The sequence below is a fragment of the Cavia porcellus genome, unplaced genomic scaffold (genome assembly GCF_034190915.1).
Source record: "Cavia porcellus strain 051 isolate PalLab524CR breed Dunkin Hartley unplaced genomic scaffold, mCavPor4.1 scaffold_16, whole genome shotgun sequence".
NCBI lineage: Eukaryota > Metazoa > Chordata > Mammalia > Rodentia > Caviidae > Cavia > Cavia porcellus.
In genome coordinates this window covers 9,862,121-9,882,043 of record NW_026947499.1, presented here as the reverse complement: position 1 = coordinate 9,882,043, position 19,923 = coordinate 9,862,121, and the positions used below count along the sequence as shown (strand labels likewise).

Genomic DNA, 19,923 nt, shown 5'->3' with positions numbered 1-19,923 from the left:
TGTTTTTTTTTTTTTTTTTTTGAAGTATGATATTAACTGAAAAGATTGTTTGCAAGGGATAAATGAACTCTGAACTAAATCTGTGCCACTATTAAAATTCTGAATATGCATTAACTTTTATCAGTTTAAGGTAACTAGCTAGTAGTAAACTATGAATAAGATGAATTAACATTTCCCTTTTTCTAAATAATGTAAACATCTCAATATGACTGAAATATCTCAATATGTTTTATATTTAAATATATGAGGAAACCCTTGATATATGATAGACAGCATAAGCATATTCCCTCATTATGTATTTCAGTAGGAATGTGTGAAAACCCTAGTTAAATATTGGGTCATACTGTGAAAGTTCAATATTTCAAGAATGCATAGGATGAGAGCGGGGCATGGTAGCCCCTACCTGTAATCCCAGCACTTGGGAGGCTGAAGCAGGAGGATCACTGCTAGTTTGAGGCCAGCCTCAACATGGTGAGTTCAAGGCTGGCCTGAACTACGTAGTGAGACCCTGTCTTAAAAAAAAAAAAAAGCATAGGATGATCATCCGCTAGTAAAGAAACATCTTGTCAAGCAAACAATTCCAATTACATTCATCTTGGGGAGTTGGTACATGTACATAGCACATCTTAATTCTCTTTAACCACCAACCCCAACCAAAACTACTTTGTCATGTATCCCCTTGGGAAATTCAGATTAGGCCTGGTATTTGATGTACAGGATTGATAATTACATGCCAGAGTCATAGTAATGACCTGCATGGTAATGACAGTAGTGCAAGCAGGCGAGAAATGTGAATGAAACATTTGTCTTTCCTCTTACAGTCTATATCAGCACGGGATGAAAACCTCTCAAAAACAATGTTTCTGCCCCTGGCTGAGAGAATGGTCGAAAAAATGGTAAAAGAGGACAAGATAGAGGCTGAGGCTGAGGTGAGTGATTTAAGCCCTACTTCCACATTTTCATGATTTGAACATTGTACATTGTACCTTACTATTACTATTTGTTGCTTTGTTCTAGTTCAATAGCTGGGTCTCCAGTCTTGACCTTTATTTAAATATAGAGGTTTGGAAACCCTCTGCTTAGGGTTACTGAACACTGAGCTGTTGCAGGCGTGTATTCTAGGCTCAGATGTGTGTGAATGGGGAAGACATGGTCTCATTATCAGTTTTTATCTCATTTGAGAACAGTGTTCATTTTTAAGTGTTTTTAAAAAAATACACAAACTATTATCTTCTGATTATTGAAGACTCAGTGGATATGCTGACATATTTCTTCTGTAAGGTCGAGCTTTATTATATGATCCTGGAACGACTGGGAAAGTACCAGGAGGCCTTGGATGTCATTAGAGGGAAATTAGGAGGTAATTTTTAAAGTTTTCCTAAAGTTTTTTTTCTTTTGTAATAAAATGTGAAGATTGTTTATTGTGGAAAAAATTCTTCCTCACGCAGAAACACAAAGATATGAAACACCTAAAAAAAAAATCACTTGGGGCCAGGTGTGGTGGTATCTGTCATTTGTAATGCCAGCTACTCAGGAGGCTGGAGCAAGAGGATTGCAAATTTGGGGTCCAATCTGGGCAACATAGGAAAAAGGAAAAACAATCACTTATTCTTGATCACTTTGTTATATTCTTCCAGACTTTTCTGCATATTATAGATTTATTTTTAAAACTTTAAAGAACTTCTTGAGAATAATTTATGAATTTAATAAATTCAAGCAATGTGAAAGATTATGTCCCATATCTAGAGTCATTGCTTCTCCTCTAGTTAGTTGTTATTAATATCTTTATAAGGAGATATTTTCCTTTCTCCTTTAAAGAAATTTTTTAAAACTATGAGAACCTCACTTGTAAGCAATTAATGATTTTGGTGACTTGAGTTTAATTTCATATACCAGGCAAGCACTAAACTACTGAGTATACACTCAGGGAGTTTTATGTCTTTCAATCTGTCAGGTAAAACATGTCTTACATTTTTTAACTTCTGTAATTATGATGTAAGGGGATCATGTTTGTTTTGTTTGTGTAAAAGCCATTACTATTTTCTGAGCTGCCTTTTTATTTCTATTTTTCAAGACCACTTTAATTTTGTGTGTGTGTGGGGGGTGTTTGAGAGAGGGTCTTACTTTGTACTTCAGGCTGGCTTTGAACTCACTGGCCTCAAACTCACAATGATCCTCCTGCCTCACCCTCCTGAGTGCTGGGGTTATAGGTGTGTACCACCGTTCTCAGTTTTAAGAGTACTTTATATGTTCAAAGAAATGAACTTTTTTCCATTGTTGTAAAAACACTTCCCTTTTCATTGGAAAATTACTTGTATGAATGTGTGTGTGTGTGTGTGTGTGTGTGTGTGTGTGTGTGTGTTGGTACCACGGAATGAACTCACAACAGCATGCTTGCAAGGCAAGCGCTTAAGCTGCTAAGCTAAATCCCCGGCCCACTTGTACAAACTTTTATAGTTTGATTTAATCTTTCCACTATTTCTGGGTATTATGACAAACATTCTGGTTAGGAGAAGAAATGCAATTTCTTTTTGATAAATTTATTTTTTTAGTTGTTTCCTTATAATTAGTGGGAGTAACTGAACTGTAGGAGTAGTCCCAGATCTTCATTAGGTTTGATCATAAAGTGACTTCATTTCATACAAGTATGTGTGTCCTTTCCTGGATTATGTATAGTCATAAAATAAAACTATAGTGCTGTTCTTGTCAATGTTGGGGACCTATGCCAGAGCTTCCAGCGTGGTAGGCAAGCATTCTATGACTGAGCTACATCCCCAGCCCCTGCTTTTTAATACACTTTACTGCCTAACCTTAGCCTTCTTGCAGACAAGTATAATTCTGCCATTCTGTTTTTATTCAGCTAGGTGGTAATTCCATGAATAGCTACGATTTAGAGTCTCTACAGTAAATTCATTATGGAATGTTAGTGGCCTTAATCTGCTAAACTGTTGGAATGGGGCAGGCAAGAGCCAAGTGTGGTGGCACACTCCAGAGGCTGAAGCAGGAATAGTTGCACTTTAAGCCCAGCCTGGTTAATTTATAGACTTAGTGAAGTGAAACCCTGTCTCAAAATTATAAAAGAAGGAAAGAATGAATGAATGAATGGATTTGGAATATAGTTGAGTATCAAGTCGTTGGGTTCAATCCTTAGTACTATAAATAAAACAAAATGACAGGGCAAATCTCATTTGTTCAGAACTTTGAACCCAAGGATGCTGTTGCAGGTCTCTTGCCTCAGCCTACCTCAATTTTTGTATTACATCTTTTCCTTTTTTCTACCTACACCTCACCTTGCTCACCTCACTGTAGTCCAGCCCTCCTAGTGTTTTTGAACAATATGGACAGGCTGAATTTACTGGCCTTAGATGTGACTAAGATTTGTAAGTGTACTCAATCCTTGACTTAATCCACGTGGATCTTTGTGTTACACTGAGAAAACGATTATAGAAGTAAGTATGACAAATGTACTTTTCTTATCTTCAGCAAAATAATCTTTCTTTTCTTGACCTCATCCTTTCCTTCTCTTTCCTGGGATTGAACCCAGCATGTTTTTTTGTTTGTTTGTTTGTCTTTTTTGAGACAGGGTCTCGCTATGCAGTTCAGGCTGGCCCTGAGCTCTTTGTAGCCCAGGCTGGTCTCGAACTCGCAACGATCCTCCCACCTCAGCCTCCCGAGTGCTGGGATTACAGGCATGAGCCACCATGCCCGGCTCCCAGGATGTTTTTGTACTAAGCAATATCCTCAGCCCTTTTTGAAATTTTTTATTTTGAGACAGAATCTTGCTAATATCCCAGGCTGGGTTTGAACTTGTAATCCTATCTTAGACTCCCAGAATACAATTCTAATGTTCTTATTTTCTAAGAATATTGTAATATTTTCCTTCTTATGTTTGGACATTGTATAATTTTGTGTAGGATCAGATAATTTTGGACAATCTAATTGTCCAGAATGCAATTCTAATGTTCCTATTTTCTAAGAAAATGTACTATTTTCCTTCTTATGTTTGGATATTGGATAATTTTGACTAGGATAGTTTTGTGTAGAAATGAAGCCAACTTACCAACTTTTATAACTTGATTGTAGAAAAACTGACAAGTGAGATTCAGAGTCGTGAAAATAAATGCATGGCTATGTACAAGAAGCTGAGCAGGTGGCCAGAATGTAATGCCCTTTCTCGGCGCCTCTTACTAAAAAAGTGAGTAGATGCTGCTTTTTGTACTGTGAGGTTATGACAAGGCTTTAGGCCTCATTATTGATGTTGTTTGTGTATTTAAAAATTGCTAGGCAAAGATACTCTTTTTATTAGTTGTGTCCTGGGTGTGTTTTAGAAGTTTTCCATAAGCCTCATTTTTCAGCAAAGAGAAATAATGGTACCATGGTGCTGAATATTTGTTCTTTACATAGAATGCTGAAAATGATTAATTTTTCAAATTCAGTATTGACCTAAAAAGGAAACTTTCCTCCTACCTGTGTATTTCCTGTTTCAGAGTGTGTGTTTGAGGAGTTTTTGGCAAAGATTAGTTTTCTTTTTTTTTTTTTTGTCTTTTTCGTTTTTATCGGTACCAGGGATCGAAATCACGACTACCTGCTTGCAAGGCAGGCGCTTATGCCACTGAGCTAAATCCCCAGCCCCTAAAGATTAGTTTTCTAGACTTGATCATTTTATTAAGCGAAAGAGGTAGTAATTCATATGTCTGACTGCCATGTGGGCCCAGTTTGAATTTCATCATTCCATTGGCTTGAACCACCTTTGGTATATGCGTAACTGTCTTTGATTACAATCGTGCAAAGAAAGGTGTTGATTTAGCAGACCTAATGTTATCATATTAAACTTCTTTAAGTAAAATATAAAATGGTATAAAAATTGTAATACAGTTAATTTGTGGTAAACCAGGTGTAAATGTATATTATATATACTAGCAAAAGGGTACTAGTAAGATTTCCATGTTAAAATTAGGGGAATTAATTGTTGATAAATTATTCACAAATATAAATACATTCCTTTTAAGATGAATCAAATCTGTTGCGTATTGTAATTTTTAAATTGGTATGAATAGTATTAACACATTTGGGCAATAATTAGTCAAATTGAAGCAACTAACTAATTTGGTCTATTATAGACTTTTATTATTAGAAAAAAACTGATAAAAATGATTAGACTGATTTGTACTACCTGTGGTACAAGCCACCTAGTGGGACAGTCAGTAGTGATATAAGCTGTAGAAATGTATTGCAGGATTTCACTTCGAAATGCTTCTGCAGTGTCACCTTTTTAGGGCTGCAGAGGAAACCCAGAGGGAGGATTGGGCCACTTGGAAGTACAACTTTGTAAATAAGTTGATATCATGATTCCTAAGGCATATTTGTCACAACTTGGGTTTAATCCTGTGTGCATCATTCGATCTGATTTTAGCTCAGATGACTGGCAGTTCTATCTGACTTATTTCGATTCTGTCTTTCGACTGATTGAAGAGGCCTGGACTCCACCTGCTGAAGGTGAACAGTAAGTCATCTTTCCTAAATTATGATGGCATCTTTTAAAATGTAGCAAGAATATCTCATTGTAAACTATTTGAATTCTCCTTTTCTGTCTTAATATTGTATTCATTTCAAAATAGGAGAAATTTTTCTTTTTTATTTTTTGAGTAGTGTCTTTACAGTTCAGGCTGGTCTTAAAGTCACAATCATTCTCCTGCCTCAGCCTCCCGAGTGCTGGGATTACAGGCGTGCACTACCATGCTTGGTTTTGTTCTTAAAATTATAAAATCTGTGCATATTGTACAAATTTTTTAGTGCTGAAATAGGTGGTATGTTTCTTCCCCAAGATTTGTTTCCATGTGCATACATAATTACCATAAAAATGGAATCGTATTAGACATAATAGTTTGCAACTTATTTTTTCTCATACACTATATCTTAGGCCTTCTTGTATATGTTAATATGTAATTTGCATTCTTCTCTAGTGATAGTTTACAGACTTTTTTCTTTGTCCTTTTTTTTCTGCTATAGGTAATGCTGCAATGAACAAATGGAAATTTTTTTTTTTTTTTTTGTCTTTTTCCTTTTTATTGGTACTGGGGATTGAACTCACGACTGCCTGCTTGCAAGTCAGGCGCTTATGCTGCTGAGCTAAATCCCCAGCCCAAATGGAATTATTTTAAAAAATGAATATAGAAATAAAATGTAAAGATACCAGTTGTAGATTCTAGGGTATAACTCAGTATAGAGTGTGAGTTTAGCATGCATGAAGCACTGGATTTAATCTCTAGCACTGCCAAATAAATAAATAAATAAATGCATGCATGCATGTATGTATATGTATGTAAGATACCAATTATGAGCTGATGTGTACTTCATAATATTAACTAAGTCATCAACCATGTTCTTCCAGCAGTAATATTTACTTACATTCTTATTAGTCAATAATATATACACACACAATTACCTGATTGATTAATTATTTGGTTGAGACAGGATCTTACTATGCAGTTCAGGCTGACCTTAAACTCACTATGTAGTCTAGGCTGGCCTGGAGCTCACTAGGACCTTCCTACCTGAGCCCCTTGAGTGCTGGAATTATAGGTATAGACTACCACACTCGGCTCCATTTTATTTTTTTAAAGAAAGAAATTGAAGCTGTGTGTGATTGTGCACACCTGTAATCCTAGCACTCAGAAAATTGATGCAGGAAGGTGAGAGCACCTCAAGTTTGAGGCCAGCCTGGGCTTCATAGTGAGACCCTGTTTCAAAACAAAAAACAAAACAAAATAAAGCCCCAACAACAACAAATTTAAGGTGGTAAGTCACTCTTCAGCGGTCAAATAGTCAAATGCTATAATTAGGAAAAAGTGCCGTTCCTATTTTTTAATTTGTTTTAAATGATCGATTTAGCTTGACTTTCAACTTTAAAGAGGACAATAGAGGTGATAAAATACCTTTTTCCTGTGTTTATACCCAGCTCATTAGAAGGAGAAGTACATTACTCTGCAGAAGAAGCTGTGAAGTTTATAGAAGATCGAATAACAGAAGAATCTAAAAGTTCTCGCCATCTCCGGGGACCACATCTAGCTAAACTGGAGCTGATTAGGCGTTTACGAAGTCAAGGCTGTAATGATGAGTATAAACTAGGTAAGAAACTATACAGTATTTGGGAATTCTGGAGAAAACAGAGAGGTTACTTTAGTACCCTAATGCAATAATCCAAGTCCTATAGTTGACAACGTCATGTTTGGGCAGGAAACATTTTCATAACCTGAAAATATTTACTAATTGCATGGGTTGCTTGCCAAATTAGTCTGCAATTGCATATTCAACTTGGCTTTACTATTAGCAGCACTGCCTAGTCTTATTATTTTTTGTGAACCTAACAATAAAGCAAAATCACTTAGAATGAAAAATTGCCAGTTTTGTAAAAGTTTCAGGGTTTCTTGAAGTAGATAAAGTTTTATTGAAAATCTACTCGATGTACTCACAAAGATATGGACAAAAGAATATTGGATGTAATTAGAGCAAATAGTGCTGAAAGGAAAACTTAAATTTACAAAAACAATAACCTAGGGAGAAAAAAATATTACGAATAGTAAAGCAGTAAGTCTAGGAAATTTGGTGAAGATCTTAGCCGTTTTTTTTTTTTTCTTTTCTTTTTTTAAAAGTTGTTTTTATAAAATGTTTTTTATGACCTTACTGCACTAGAAGTGAAAGATGTTGTGTTGTGTTAGTTCACAATTTTTTTGAGAAAAAAATGACTACTTCCCCCAACAAAAGCAACTAATTCATGAAGAATTAGTTTACAGTTTTATCTCTGCTCTGATGTTTGCTAAATTTAGAAAATAAACTTCTTTTTCCTGCTTCATTTTTTGGACTTTTTGAGACAGGGTTTCACTATGTAGTGCAGGTTGGTTACCAACTCACTTGTGTAGCTCAGGCTGACCTCCAACTCACAACGATTCTCCTGTCTCAGCTTCCTGAGTGCTGAGATTTCTGCTTCATTTTTAAAGAGAAAGTTCCAGAGAAATATTTTCCCTTACCATTATGAAAGTTTGGTCCTCGTTAAAGGCTTTTTTGAGGCTCAGTTGTCTTATAATAATGAGTACCTCTGGGATGTGGCTCTGTCCTAGACATCTTTGTCCATTTTAATCATTAATTATTGTTCTCCACAACTCAGTCTTTTTGTAGCTTTTTCAAAGCTAACTTTGAATCCCATGTTGACATCTTTCTTTGGGTTATTAAAATTTGACATGAAATTATGCCATGGGAGTTCTAAAATTGTAAAAGAAGGTGTTCATCTGATATTTAGCAAAATATTGTTGAAATAGATTCAAAATATCTACATCTCCCAAACCACTTTTGTCTGTCTCCTAACTTTCTCTTCCCACTCTCCAGCTCACCTGATACAAGTATGTGAATTTGGCTAGTCTCCACAAAAGTGTTTTTACTGGACCAGTGAAAGATTGTTACTCTCTTTGGGGTCACAGACTCCTCAGAGAATCTGATTAAAGCTATGGACCCCTTATCATAGAGAAATGTGAACAGAAACTGAAACCTGAAATCTTTTTTGATAGTACTAGGATTAAACCCAAGGTCTTATGCATGCTGCCCAGGTTGGCCCTGAACTTGTGATTTCCTTGCCTCAGCCTTCTAAGCAGTTAAGAGTATAGATTTACAGCACCATGCTCAGCTGAGACCTAAAATTCTAGAGACCTTGGATTAAAGGCAGGTTAAGAATTGTTTTGTTGTTTTGTTTTGTTTTTAATTTAAAGAAAAAGAAAATGGTAACTTCATAAATCCAGGTTTAAATTTTTCATAGTGAATGATTTTGTTTGAGTAAATTTTTATATGTTGCCAGTCTATACACTGTATATAGTTTGTTTGTTTTTTGGAGACAAGGTCTTACTATGTAGCCTTGAATTTGTGGTGATCCTCCTGCCTCAGCCTCCTGAATGTTGGGATTACAGGCTGGTGTCACCATGCTATCACATTGTATATTTGATCACTGTGTATTAATGATTTTTTTGTTAGTGTACCTGTCAACAAGCAGTGCTTTTCATTTAGTTAGCATTTATTTAATACTTGTTAAATAGTTTAAGATCTATCATTGAAGCATATATGTTGAATGCCTCTTTCTAAACTTAAAGTCTTTATTTTCACTTTAACTAAAATCTTGTTTTACCATTTAAATTTCAACTGAATAAGAAGGCTTTGCGGGGCTGGGGGTTTAGCTCAGCGGCATAAGTGCCTGCCTTGCAAGTGCGCAGTCGTGAGTTCGATCCCTGGTACCAATTTAAAAAAAAAAAAATAAAAGCCTTTGCATTTCCTAAGTATAATAGGTAAGCTAAGTTTTTTTGTTAAATTTAAAGTATATCTCTCCCTGCCCCTGCAACTTTTTAAAAAGATATTGGAGATTGAACCCAGGGCCTTTGCACTGAGCTATGGCCCCAGTTTTTTATATTTTTATTTTGAGGCAGGGTCGGCTTAAGTTTCTAAATTGCTCAGCCTGTTTTAGAATTTATGACCCTTTTCCCTCAGCCTTCCAGAATCATGGGACTACATGCATGTACCACAACGTTTGGTTGATTTGTTTATTTTATCTTACTTTGTTTGTTTGTTTGTTTATTTATGACGGGTCTTACCGTATTGTTCAGGGTAACCTAAACTCACTATGTAGCCCAGACTGCCTGAAACTCTGGGCAATCCTGCTTCAGCTTCCTCAGTGCTGTGATTGCAGGCGCTAGCCAACATGCCTGGCTCTAAATTGTGTGTGTATTTATTTTTTTTTAAGACAAGCTTTTGCTATACAGTTTAGGCTGAACTCCCTGTGTAGCCCAGGCTAGCCTCAAACCCAGGGATCCTCTTGTGTCAGCCTCCGGAATGTTGGGAGTACAGACATGTGCAAACATGCCTGGCTATTTGTTTCTTTTTAAAGTGCCAAGTTATCTCTCAGTTCTCTTTCTTATTTCATTCATTCTCATTAAAACATTTAGCAACATTTTAATATTTTAATATAAGTATTTTCAAATTAGACCTCACTTAAATGAGAAAAATTTTCAGTCCATGAATATTTTTTTTTTCCGTGAATAATTTTGTGATTTTCTTCTCCTCCCTTAGGTGATCCAGAAGAATTAATGTTCCAATATTTTAAAAAGTTTGGGGATAAACCATGTTGTTTTACAGACCTAAAGGTGTTTGTTGACCTTTTGCCTGCTACACAATGTACAAAAGTAAGTACTTTTGAGAGTTCTGTTGGCTCCCTCTTTTCTTTGGAACTAGGCTAGTTGTGTGGGTTAGTGGTAAGCATGAGGCGGCAGAGTGCCTGCCCCAGAGAGTGGAGCACCTTAGACACTGTCATATGGAAGGTGTGACTTCTGATCATGTTGGGCCACAGTGGACATCACTCCCTGACAGGTGATTGTGAGTCTCCTTTTTGTGTTATCACTTTATTTTTAGATAATGGTAGAGTTCCATGTGGTGGAGGTAGTAATACAGAGAGAGCTCACACTGTACTTTCATACACTGTACTCTGGTGACAACGTTTTACATGACATAATGCAGTACCATAATTAGGAGATTGACCCTGGTGATCTCATTCAGAAGTTTAATAGCTGCCTCTGTGTGTGTGTGTGTGTGTGTGTGTGTGTTAGTGTAGTATGTAGTACACATGAGATTTTTGTGATCATCACCAGTCACTTTAAGCATGTTACATACGTGCTTTCATGCTATATGTAACCTTTTCAGGTTAGCATTTCCCCCACACAGCACAGTTGCCTAGATAGTCGTCCATGTTGTTGCATGTATTAATAGTTCAACCTTTTTTGTTGCTGCATAAGATCCCACTGGATGACTGTATTGTAGCTTCTTTAATCACCATTGGTGGGTTTTATTTTTTGATTATTACAAATAAAACTGCTATGAACATTTGAATGGGGCATTTTTATGTGATCATAAATCCCTGGAAAAAATAGTCAATTGCTGAATCTTAAGACAGCTAGAAATCCAGCTTCTGTACATGTCCACCTACATTTAGTGTTTTCACTTTATTTTAGCCATTCTGGTATGTGTGCAATCATAGTCCTGTACTTATTTGTTGTTTGTATGTTCTTTTCTGTTTTTATCTTTGCTCTTTTTCTAATTGATTTAAAATCATTATCGAACTCACGACGTTGCACTTGTCAGGCAGGCACTTATGCCACTGAGCTAAATCCCCAGCCCTTGATTTAAAATTATCATGGTATGTTTTCAAAACCAAATGTCTTGGTTACTTTTTTCTCATTGCTGGGACAAAATACTTGACACCCAAAGTTAAGGAAGGAAAGGCTGATTTAGCTCACAGTTTGGAGGTTTTAGTCCATCATCAGCTGGCTCCAAGGTATAGTGGCATGGCACAGGGGCAACACTTTAGGGTGGCAGAAGACAGCAAAAGTAGCAAGAGCAAAATAGGGGAGAACCAGCCTCTTCTTACACCGTGAACAGGCTGTGGGCTACCTGGAGAACTATATTTTTAGGCTTCCCAACTACAGCAATATGCATTGGGTCAGTCTGCTTACCCATCAGTGGAAATTTTATGCTTAGTTTTGCGTTTTCTTTTCAAGATACTGAGGATTGAGTTCCAGACTTTGTACGTGCTAAGCAAGCACTCTACCTCTGAGTTGTGGTCTCAGTCCTGTTTGTTTGTTTATCTGTTCATTAATTCATTGACTTATTCATTCATTTCATTGGAGACAGGGTTTCACATGTAGTTCAGATTGGTCTAACTCACTGTGTAGCCCAGACTGGCCTCCAACTCGCAGTGATCCTGCTGCCTCAGCTTCCTGAGTGCTGGGATTACAACTGTGTACCATCACACCCAGCCTCGGGCCTTTTTAAAATTTTGTTTTGAGATTCTTGCTAAATTGCCTAGGTTGATTTTGAATTGTCAACCCTTTTCCCTCATCCTGAGCAGCAGTGATTACTGGTATGTGCCACTGTGTTCATCCTCTCTCTGTTCCATATTAAAGATTTTTAGTGTTTAGCCTAAAGTGTCTTGGTGTGGTAGGCAGCTGGCATACTCTGTCCATTAGAAGTGTACCTCAGATAGGACAGAGCAACATCTGAAGAAATAGTAATAAACTGGGCACAGTAATATACACCTGTAATGCTAGCTACTCAGGAGGCTACTCCAGAAAAAGTTTGAGGACAGCCTGTACAAGTTAGTGAAACCCTGTCTCAAAGTAAATAAGTAAATAAAGCTGGGACAGTGATAGAGCACTTGCTTGACATGCACAAGGTCCTGGGTTTCAATCTCTTTTACCATAAAAAAGGGGCAGGAAGAAAGAGAGAAATTAGGAAAGGGAAAGAGGGGAGAAGGAGGGTGGGAAGAAAGATAGAAGTGACTTTAGTCTGTAGCCAAGGATATGGTGAAAGTTATAGGTTTTCCTGTCACAGGGCTGCCACCATGTGTTTTCCTAGAAGAAAACTTCCGTTGTCCCCATAAGGAATGAATGAAGCACATTGGGAGCAGAGGAGATGTCTAAGTGGATTTTGGTGACCTACTGAGTGAGGCAGGGCTCAGGACTTTGGTAGACCTATAGTGTCACATATAGTGGGGCAGAGAACTCACAACCAAGCAGAAGGCAGTAGTCTCTGTGGGTCCCTGAAGTGACTGTCATCATTCACATTGTTTAGCAGAGACGTTCTTGGGATGCTGAGCTCATAGGCTAGCTTCAAGCCAAGTCTGGAAGTTTCTGGATAAATTATAACATATGCAGAAGAGAGGTTTCTGGGTTGTAGGAGGATTTGAAAGCTTATGAGGAAAAAATGTGAGACGAGAAGGAGAATTTTGTCTTTTGAGAAGAGAAGGATTTTTCTTCTACATATTTGAAAAGCAATCTTTTAAAAGAGGGACGAGAATACAAACTAGCAAGATTTTTGTAGGCGATTCAGAGTTTGGCTGTGTGAGAATAGGATCTTTTTACTAGTCAAAATTCTCTAAAAATGCAGTTATGTGTTTCTTATTACTGGAGAGATTTTAGCAGAATATAGATAAGCATGCAGAACAGAGATTCATTCAGTGCTTATTAGGTATATTATGCGCTCAGCACTAATGGAGCAATTGATCTTGTCCTACAGTGATTACTGTCTTAGGAAGTTGAAGCCTCACACAGTAGGGCTGCATTAGAGAAATACTCCTTTAGAAATGAAGAAATGAAGGTTCTTCATGGAGGCTTGCAGCCATGGATTTAGTACCAGTAATTTTTTCTGTGTAGTTTTACTTGATTCATTTGTTTGAAAATCTTAGGTCATCTCATGTAACACCAAGTGGAAAGATTTATCTGTCCACAGGAACCCAGCAGGAATACTAGCAGTGACACAGTTGTCATTGTTCTGTAGGCTAAGGATTTAAAGCTGTTGCAGTGAATTTTGTAGTCTTACTCTGTGTAAATTTTAATTGAGAGGAGTTTTTTGGGTTTTTTTATCGGTACCAGGGATCAAACTCATGACCACACACTTGCAAGGCAGGCGCTTATGCTGCTGAGCTAAATCCCCATCGCTGAGAGGAGTTATTTTGTTGTCACAACTTTTAACTTTTTAGTAGAATGACTTCAATAGCTAAAAATTCTGGCACTCAGCAAGTATGTGTTGGGAGCATCATGGATTATCCAAATAGGTTCAAGCTGAGAACTGCTGTCCTAATGAGTTATGAGGGACTTGACGAATCCAGTTACCCCTGCAGTGGTTCATCCAGGGTGATGTTTTCAGCTTTTGTTTTCTTCACTTTGGGATTTTTTTTTTTTTTTTAGCAAAACAATAAAATGATTCTAGTTTTTAAAGATGATTTTTCCACATCAGAAAAACTGAACAGACTATTACATGTACATACTGTTTCATAATGAGATTTGCTTGGAGTTTTCTAGTGTGTACTAAAGATGATAAGAGCAAACAAATTAATACATAAAATAGCTTCCAAGAATTGCAGAGCTGGGAGTATGAATCATAGAGGTTTATAATCCAAAACTGAAAACTGCTATTATAGTTTGCTATGAATGTGAAATATACATCTGGAGCCGGGCACGGTGGCTCACGCCTGTAATCCCAGCACTCGGGAGGCTGAGGCAGAAGGATCCTTGCGAGTTCGAGACCAGCCTGGGCTACAAAGTGAGCTCAAGGCCAGCCTGAACTGCATAGCGAGACCCCGTCTCAAAAAAGACCAAATAAATAAATAAAAAAAATAAAACATGAGGCTCCATTTGCCTGGATGCATGGTGCTCCTCCTGCCTCAGCTGCACAAGCGCTGGGAATACACTGTAAATTTAAAAATTTAAAATTTAATAATTTTAAAAATCTTTTATTCCCAGAAGTACAGGGTTTTGACAAAATACTTTTGGGCAGCTATGAATGAATCAGATTTACTTGAGTTGTACCGGGGTTTTTTTGTTTGTTTGTTTGTTTGTTTTCTTTTTCCTTTTTCCTTTTTATCAGTACTGAGGATCGAACTCACAACTGCCTGCTTGCAAGGCAGGCGCTTATGCCACTGAGCTAAATCTCCAGCCCTATTTTTTAATTTTATTTATTTATTTATTTTTGCGGTACCGGAGATCGAACTCATGACCTTTCACTTGCCAGGCAGGTGCTTATGCCACTGAGCTAAATCCCCTACCCAATGCCAGTTTTGTATGTTGTCACAAAGAGCCCTTTAAAATGTAGTAGGTAGAAAATGGTATAAATACTAAGGGAATTTTTTTCTTGATATCTTTTCTAGACCATTTCAGTTTCTGTTAATTATGAGCTACTGAAGACTAGATGAAATCTGAGACCTGTGTTTCTTTTTTCCCCACCTTGCAGTTCATTAATCAGTTACTTGGCGTTGTTCCTTTGTCAACACCAACAGAGGATAAGCTGGCACTGCCTGCTGATATCCGAGCTCTGCAGCAACATTTGTGTGTGGTGCAGCTGACAAGGTTACTTGGCTTATACCACATCATGGATAAAGATCAGAAATTGAGTGTCGTCAGAGAATTGATGTTACGGTACCAGCATGGCTTGGAATTTGGTGAGCAATTTTTCAAAATGTTCATTAGTCCCCTAAGCTGTTAAGACTCGGAAGTCAGTTTTTAATGCACTCATAGCACCCTTATTTCAATAAGTTTGCCTAGGAGAATATATTGTCAACTTTGGAAGACCATTTAGGTAGTAAGATGCAAAGACTTTCTTAAACTTGGAATTTAAATAATTCTAGTTGTCCATATTATTTCTAATTTGATGAATTAGCTATTACATTGGGTTATATGAATTGCCTAGCTCATGATAATTGTTACATCTTCTGCCTTTAGGCCTTAATATTCTTTCATTTTATTTTATTTTGTTTTATTTGGTCTTTTGAGACAGGGTCTCACTATGCAGTCAGACTGGCTTTGGGCTCACTTTGTAGCCCAGGCTGGTCTTGAACTTGCAATGATCCTCCTGCCTCAGACTCCCGAGTGCTGGAATTATAGGAGTATACCACTACACCTGGCATGTGATTTTCTTTCTTTCTTTCTTTCTTTTTTTTTTTTTTTTTTTTGGTGCTAGGATCAAACTCACAACCTTGCACTTATCAAGCAGGCACCATGCCACTGAGCTATATCCCCAGCTCCTAAGGCCGTAGTGTTCTTAACATACGGACTGTAAATAAACCAAAGGGATATTGTAAGATAAGCATTTAATTTAGAAGTAGCTGATCTTCAGGTTGATTGGCCTGGAATTTGCTAGATCTATGAGATACAAATATAAATAGTCTGACTGGAAGTTGTCAGTGTTTCCCTAGCTGTATTCAAAAAAGTTAGGTAAAGTAAAGAATACAATATTATTAAATTAGTTAAACATAGCCCTTGATTTATCCTCTTATATTCATCTTAAACCTCCTTGATCTTTTCCTTGGGTACCCGACATGGATCCATTCTTTCCTCTAGAATCTTACCTTCTATTCCAGTTGAATTTGTGATCTCATCTTTGTTTGATAACTTTGATTCATGGCTTATATTTTTGTTCTGGTACTGTCGCAGTTCTTTTTTTTTTTTTTTTTAATGCTTCAAAAAACTCCTTTAGGGCAGTAATATCCAAACAAATATTAAAACTATGATGTGGGTTTTTTCCCCCCCCGTAGGGAAATCCTGTTTGAAAACAGAATTGCAGTTTTCTGACTATTACTGTCTTCTTGCTGTCCATGTGCTTATTGATGTATGGAGAGAAACAGGTGAGTCGCAATGATACCAATTCAGCTTTACTATTTGTGTTTAGTAATTATAAGTACTCATTCTTTCCTTAGGCTAATTATATAATTCATGAAATTGACTATGCTTTTAGTTACTTCTTCCTTGTTCTTCTCCAGGGTGCCTCTAAATGAACTAGGTTTCCAATTTCGTCCATCCCTTGTAATCAGGATTTTCTTAGATCATTCGATATCTATTCTATTTCCAAATGTTTCTTTTTCTTTCTTTTTGCTTTTTTTGAGACAGGGTCTTGCTATAAAGTTCAAGCCAGCTTTGAACTCACTATGTAGCCCAGGCTGGCCTTGAACTTGTTACAGTCCTCTTACCTCAGACTCCTAAGTGCTGAGATTATAGGTGTAAACCACCATGCCTGGCTTATTTCCAAATATTGCTTAATAATGAGTAATGACTCTGAAATTCTGTTATAAAACTATAATAGTTAAAATATGTTGAAACTTATTCAAAAGTTCTGGGATAGATTCCTAGAACAGAATTGTGCTTCTTTATTCACTTTTAAAACTTATGGAAATGCATTTTATTGGAGTAAGTTCTGATTAGCCCTTTTAAGACCAAAACATAAACACACTGAAGGTAATGTCATGAGTTGTTGGGGAAGAGTCAGGTGATGCCACAGATGATACTGAGATCACCTTTTCTGTTCTAAGTTTCACTTCCTGATACTTCCTTTTATCAACAGTTTTGAGAAAAAATAACTTTTGGTGCTCATTGCATATTATTTATGAAAATAAAGTGGAGAACAATAACGGTGTACCCTGTGTCCTGCAGGACCATTTCACAGAGCATTCAGTTTGCTGTCATCCCCATTCCTAAAATTTTTCAAAGGGAGCCTACTTTTCTGATGATAAAAGTCAGCTGTTGTGGGCTGGGATTTAGCTCAGTGGCATAGCATCTGTCTGGCAAGCTTGAGATCCTGAGTTTGATTCCTGGTATCCCTCCATCCCCCCAGAAAAAGTCAGCTGTTTTAACAAGTACAATACCCTTTGAAGTGAGTAAGGTAGTGCATGTCTTTAATCACAATACTCAGGAAGCTGAGGCAGGAGGACTGCCACGAGTTTGAGGCCAGCCTATACTACATAACAAGACTGTATCTCAAAAGCAAAAAGAAAATAAAAAACAAAACAATGCTCTTTGAAGTTTGCCTTCTTGCATTCTTAGGTCCCTACAATCCTGAATATATTTTTTCAAAACTGATATTGTCCTGAACTTTGGCTTGAAATAAGTTTCTTAGCTTTTTATCTATATTTAAATGATGTCTTTGCAAAATCTGTCTTAATTTTACCTGTTCCTCCATTGTGAATTTTCTGCCCTCTCTACAGTTCTGTACAATGTTGTTTGTACCCATAGGGTCCTACTTGTTGCACTGTGCCATACCAGGTGAGGATGAAATCCTTGTCAGGGAAAACCTGTTCACAAGGCTATATAAGTGCTTTTAATTTTTTTCCTTTGTGTGTGGGGATATGGAACCCAAGAGAATCATCTTAATATAAATACCATCCCAGCTGGACATGGTGCTATTTGCCCGGGATCCCGGTACTTGAGAGGCTACAGCAGGAGGGTCATCATGAGTTTGAGGCCAGCCTGGGCTACATAACAAGACCCTGTCTGAACAACAATTTAAAAAAAAAACAAACTTTTTTTTTTGTCTTTTTCTTTTTTATCAATACCAGGGATCGAACTCATGACCACACACTTACAAGGCAGGCGCTTATGCCGCTGAGCTAAATCCCCAGCCCTCTACCCAGAAAAACTTATTAGTTAATTCATTTATTCCTAGCATTCTAGAAGCCTGAGGCAACAGGAACTCAGGTTTGAGTTCAGCCAGGTAACTTGGTGACTTAATAAAGACCCTGTATCATTTTAAATTTAAATTTAAATTTAAATTTAAATTTTAAAAAGGCTGGGGATGTGGCTTAATCCCTAATATAGGCAGATGGAGTGTTTTATGTTTTTTTTGTTTTTGTTTCATTTTCTCTGCTACTGGTTATAGGATGTTTTACATTTATACTGTAATTGTCCATTTGTTTCTTCTGCTCAAAATTTAAACTTCTCGAGGCCAGAATTCCTCTGTGACTTTTGCTTCCAGTCTTATGTGCAGTGCTGCCCCAGAGTGAGTGCTGAATTACGTAAAATCATGATTGGAAAAACAGAGAGGGGACATAGGGAAACATTTACAATAGTAGCACACAAAATTGGATGTATGTTATGATTACTACTGTGTAAAAGTAATTATAGTACAGAGAAAATACATAAAATAGTTACAGTTTAGGTAGATTATGGGTAGTTTTCATAGTGAGGAGTAGGAGTATAGATGGTATTTATCTAAGGCCTTCACTTTATTGTGTCTAGGTGTTTTTTTGGTTTGTTTTTTGGAAATAAATTGTATAGATTCACCTTAAAATTATAATGCTTAGAATTTTTTATTTTAGTTCTTTTTATTGTGATAATAAAAATAGCTTGTAATAATTTTGGAAATACTTTAAAGGGTATAACCTCTTCAGACCCCAAAGATGTGCTAACATTTTTGTATGTGTTCTTCTGCTTTCCTTTGTATTTTACAGACTCGAGGTCAGTTCTTAATATGAGTCACAACTTTCTGTGTAATTAAAACTTCATTAACGTCAAATAGTTGTATGCTGTTTCTCTTTCTTGTTTTGGAGTCGGGTCTCACTATGTAGATTAAGCTGGCCTTAAAGCTCACTTTTCGCCCAGGCTGGTTTCGGACTTGCAACAGTCCTCCTGCCTCGGCCTCCCGAGTGCTGGAATTACAGATTTGTACCACCACTCCTAATTTGTCTGATTATTAATGAGCAGTATTTTTCAAGTATCATGTGTGACATCTTATTAAGAGAGTTACAAATGAGAGAAAAATGGTGTCCAGAGAATCCCTCTCCAGAGTCTTGTGAAGAAAATTTGACAGTATAAAGACTAGTGAACTCGTTTTCTTTCAAAGTTTGTTTCTTCCAGGATCTAGAATTCTGTGAAATCCTATAACTTCACCTCCACAAGATCTGACAAATTAAATCCTACATCGTTTTTACAAAGGGCATGTTTAAGAACTGACCATGTATATTTATCGAAAATATGTTTTCTGCCATTTAAATTAATTCATAGAAAAGGAAGATGATGATGATGGCAATAGGTTTTGTTTTCGAGACATTTCCAGTTGCTGTCAGAATGAGTAGATAATACTATGCTGTATTTTGATTTTAGGTGACCAGACTGCTGTGTGGCAGGCCCTGACTCTGTTGGAAGAAGGATTAACCCATAGCCCTTCCAATGCTCAATTCAAATTGCTGCTTGTTCGAATCTACTGTATGTTGGGTGCATTTGAGCCAGTGGTGGATCTTTACTCCAGCCTTGATGCTAAGCATATCCAGCATGACACCATTGGGTTGGTAGTATATACTCTGAATAATGATTAGCCAGCTACCCTAGGGTGGGGGTCATGAAACTCTCTCACTTTAAGGTTTTAACAGCACGGGTATTTCTGACGTTAAATCATCAACAGCCAGGAATATAGCTTAGTAATACAGTGCATGCCTGGCAAGTGTGAGATCTGAGTTCAATTCCTAGTACCCAACCGAAAAAAAAAAATCAACTATTCGTATCCATTGTAAAGAATAGAATTTATATTTCCTAGCATTTTGTGGTTATTTTAAACTGCACCATTTCAGAATGGTAA

General features: G+C 37.0%; 1 protein-coding gene across 4 annotated transcripts in view; it reads left to right on the top strand.

The window, feature by feature from the left end:
* Positions 1–19,923, top strand: part of Naa25 (N-alpha-acetyltransferase 25, NatB auxiliary subunit) — a 64,874-nt gene that overhangs the window by 22,320 nt on the left and 22,631 nt on the right. For all 4 annotated transcript variants that reach the window (XM_013144827.3, XM_063225665.1, XM_003462949.5 and 1 more), the window contains 9 exons: positions 822–929; positions 1,282–1,360; positions 4,084–4,195; positions 5,414–5,503; positions 6,959–7,128; positions 10,105–10,217; positions 14,815–15,022; positions 16,115–16,204; positions 19,452–19,632. In XM_013144827.3, the coding sequence (XP_013000281.2) occupies positions 822–929; positions 1,282–1,360; positions 4,084–4,195; positions 5,414–5,503; positions 6,959–7,128; positions 10,105–10,217; positions 14,815–15,022; positions 16,115–16,204; positions 19,452–19,632 (1,151 nt within the window). The remainder of the gene's footprint in view (positions 1–821; positions 930–1,281; positions 1,361–4,083; positions 4,196–5,413; positions 5,504–6,958; positions 7,129–10,104; positions 10,218–14,814; positions 15,023–16,114; positions 16,205–19,451; positions 19,633–19,923) is intronic.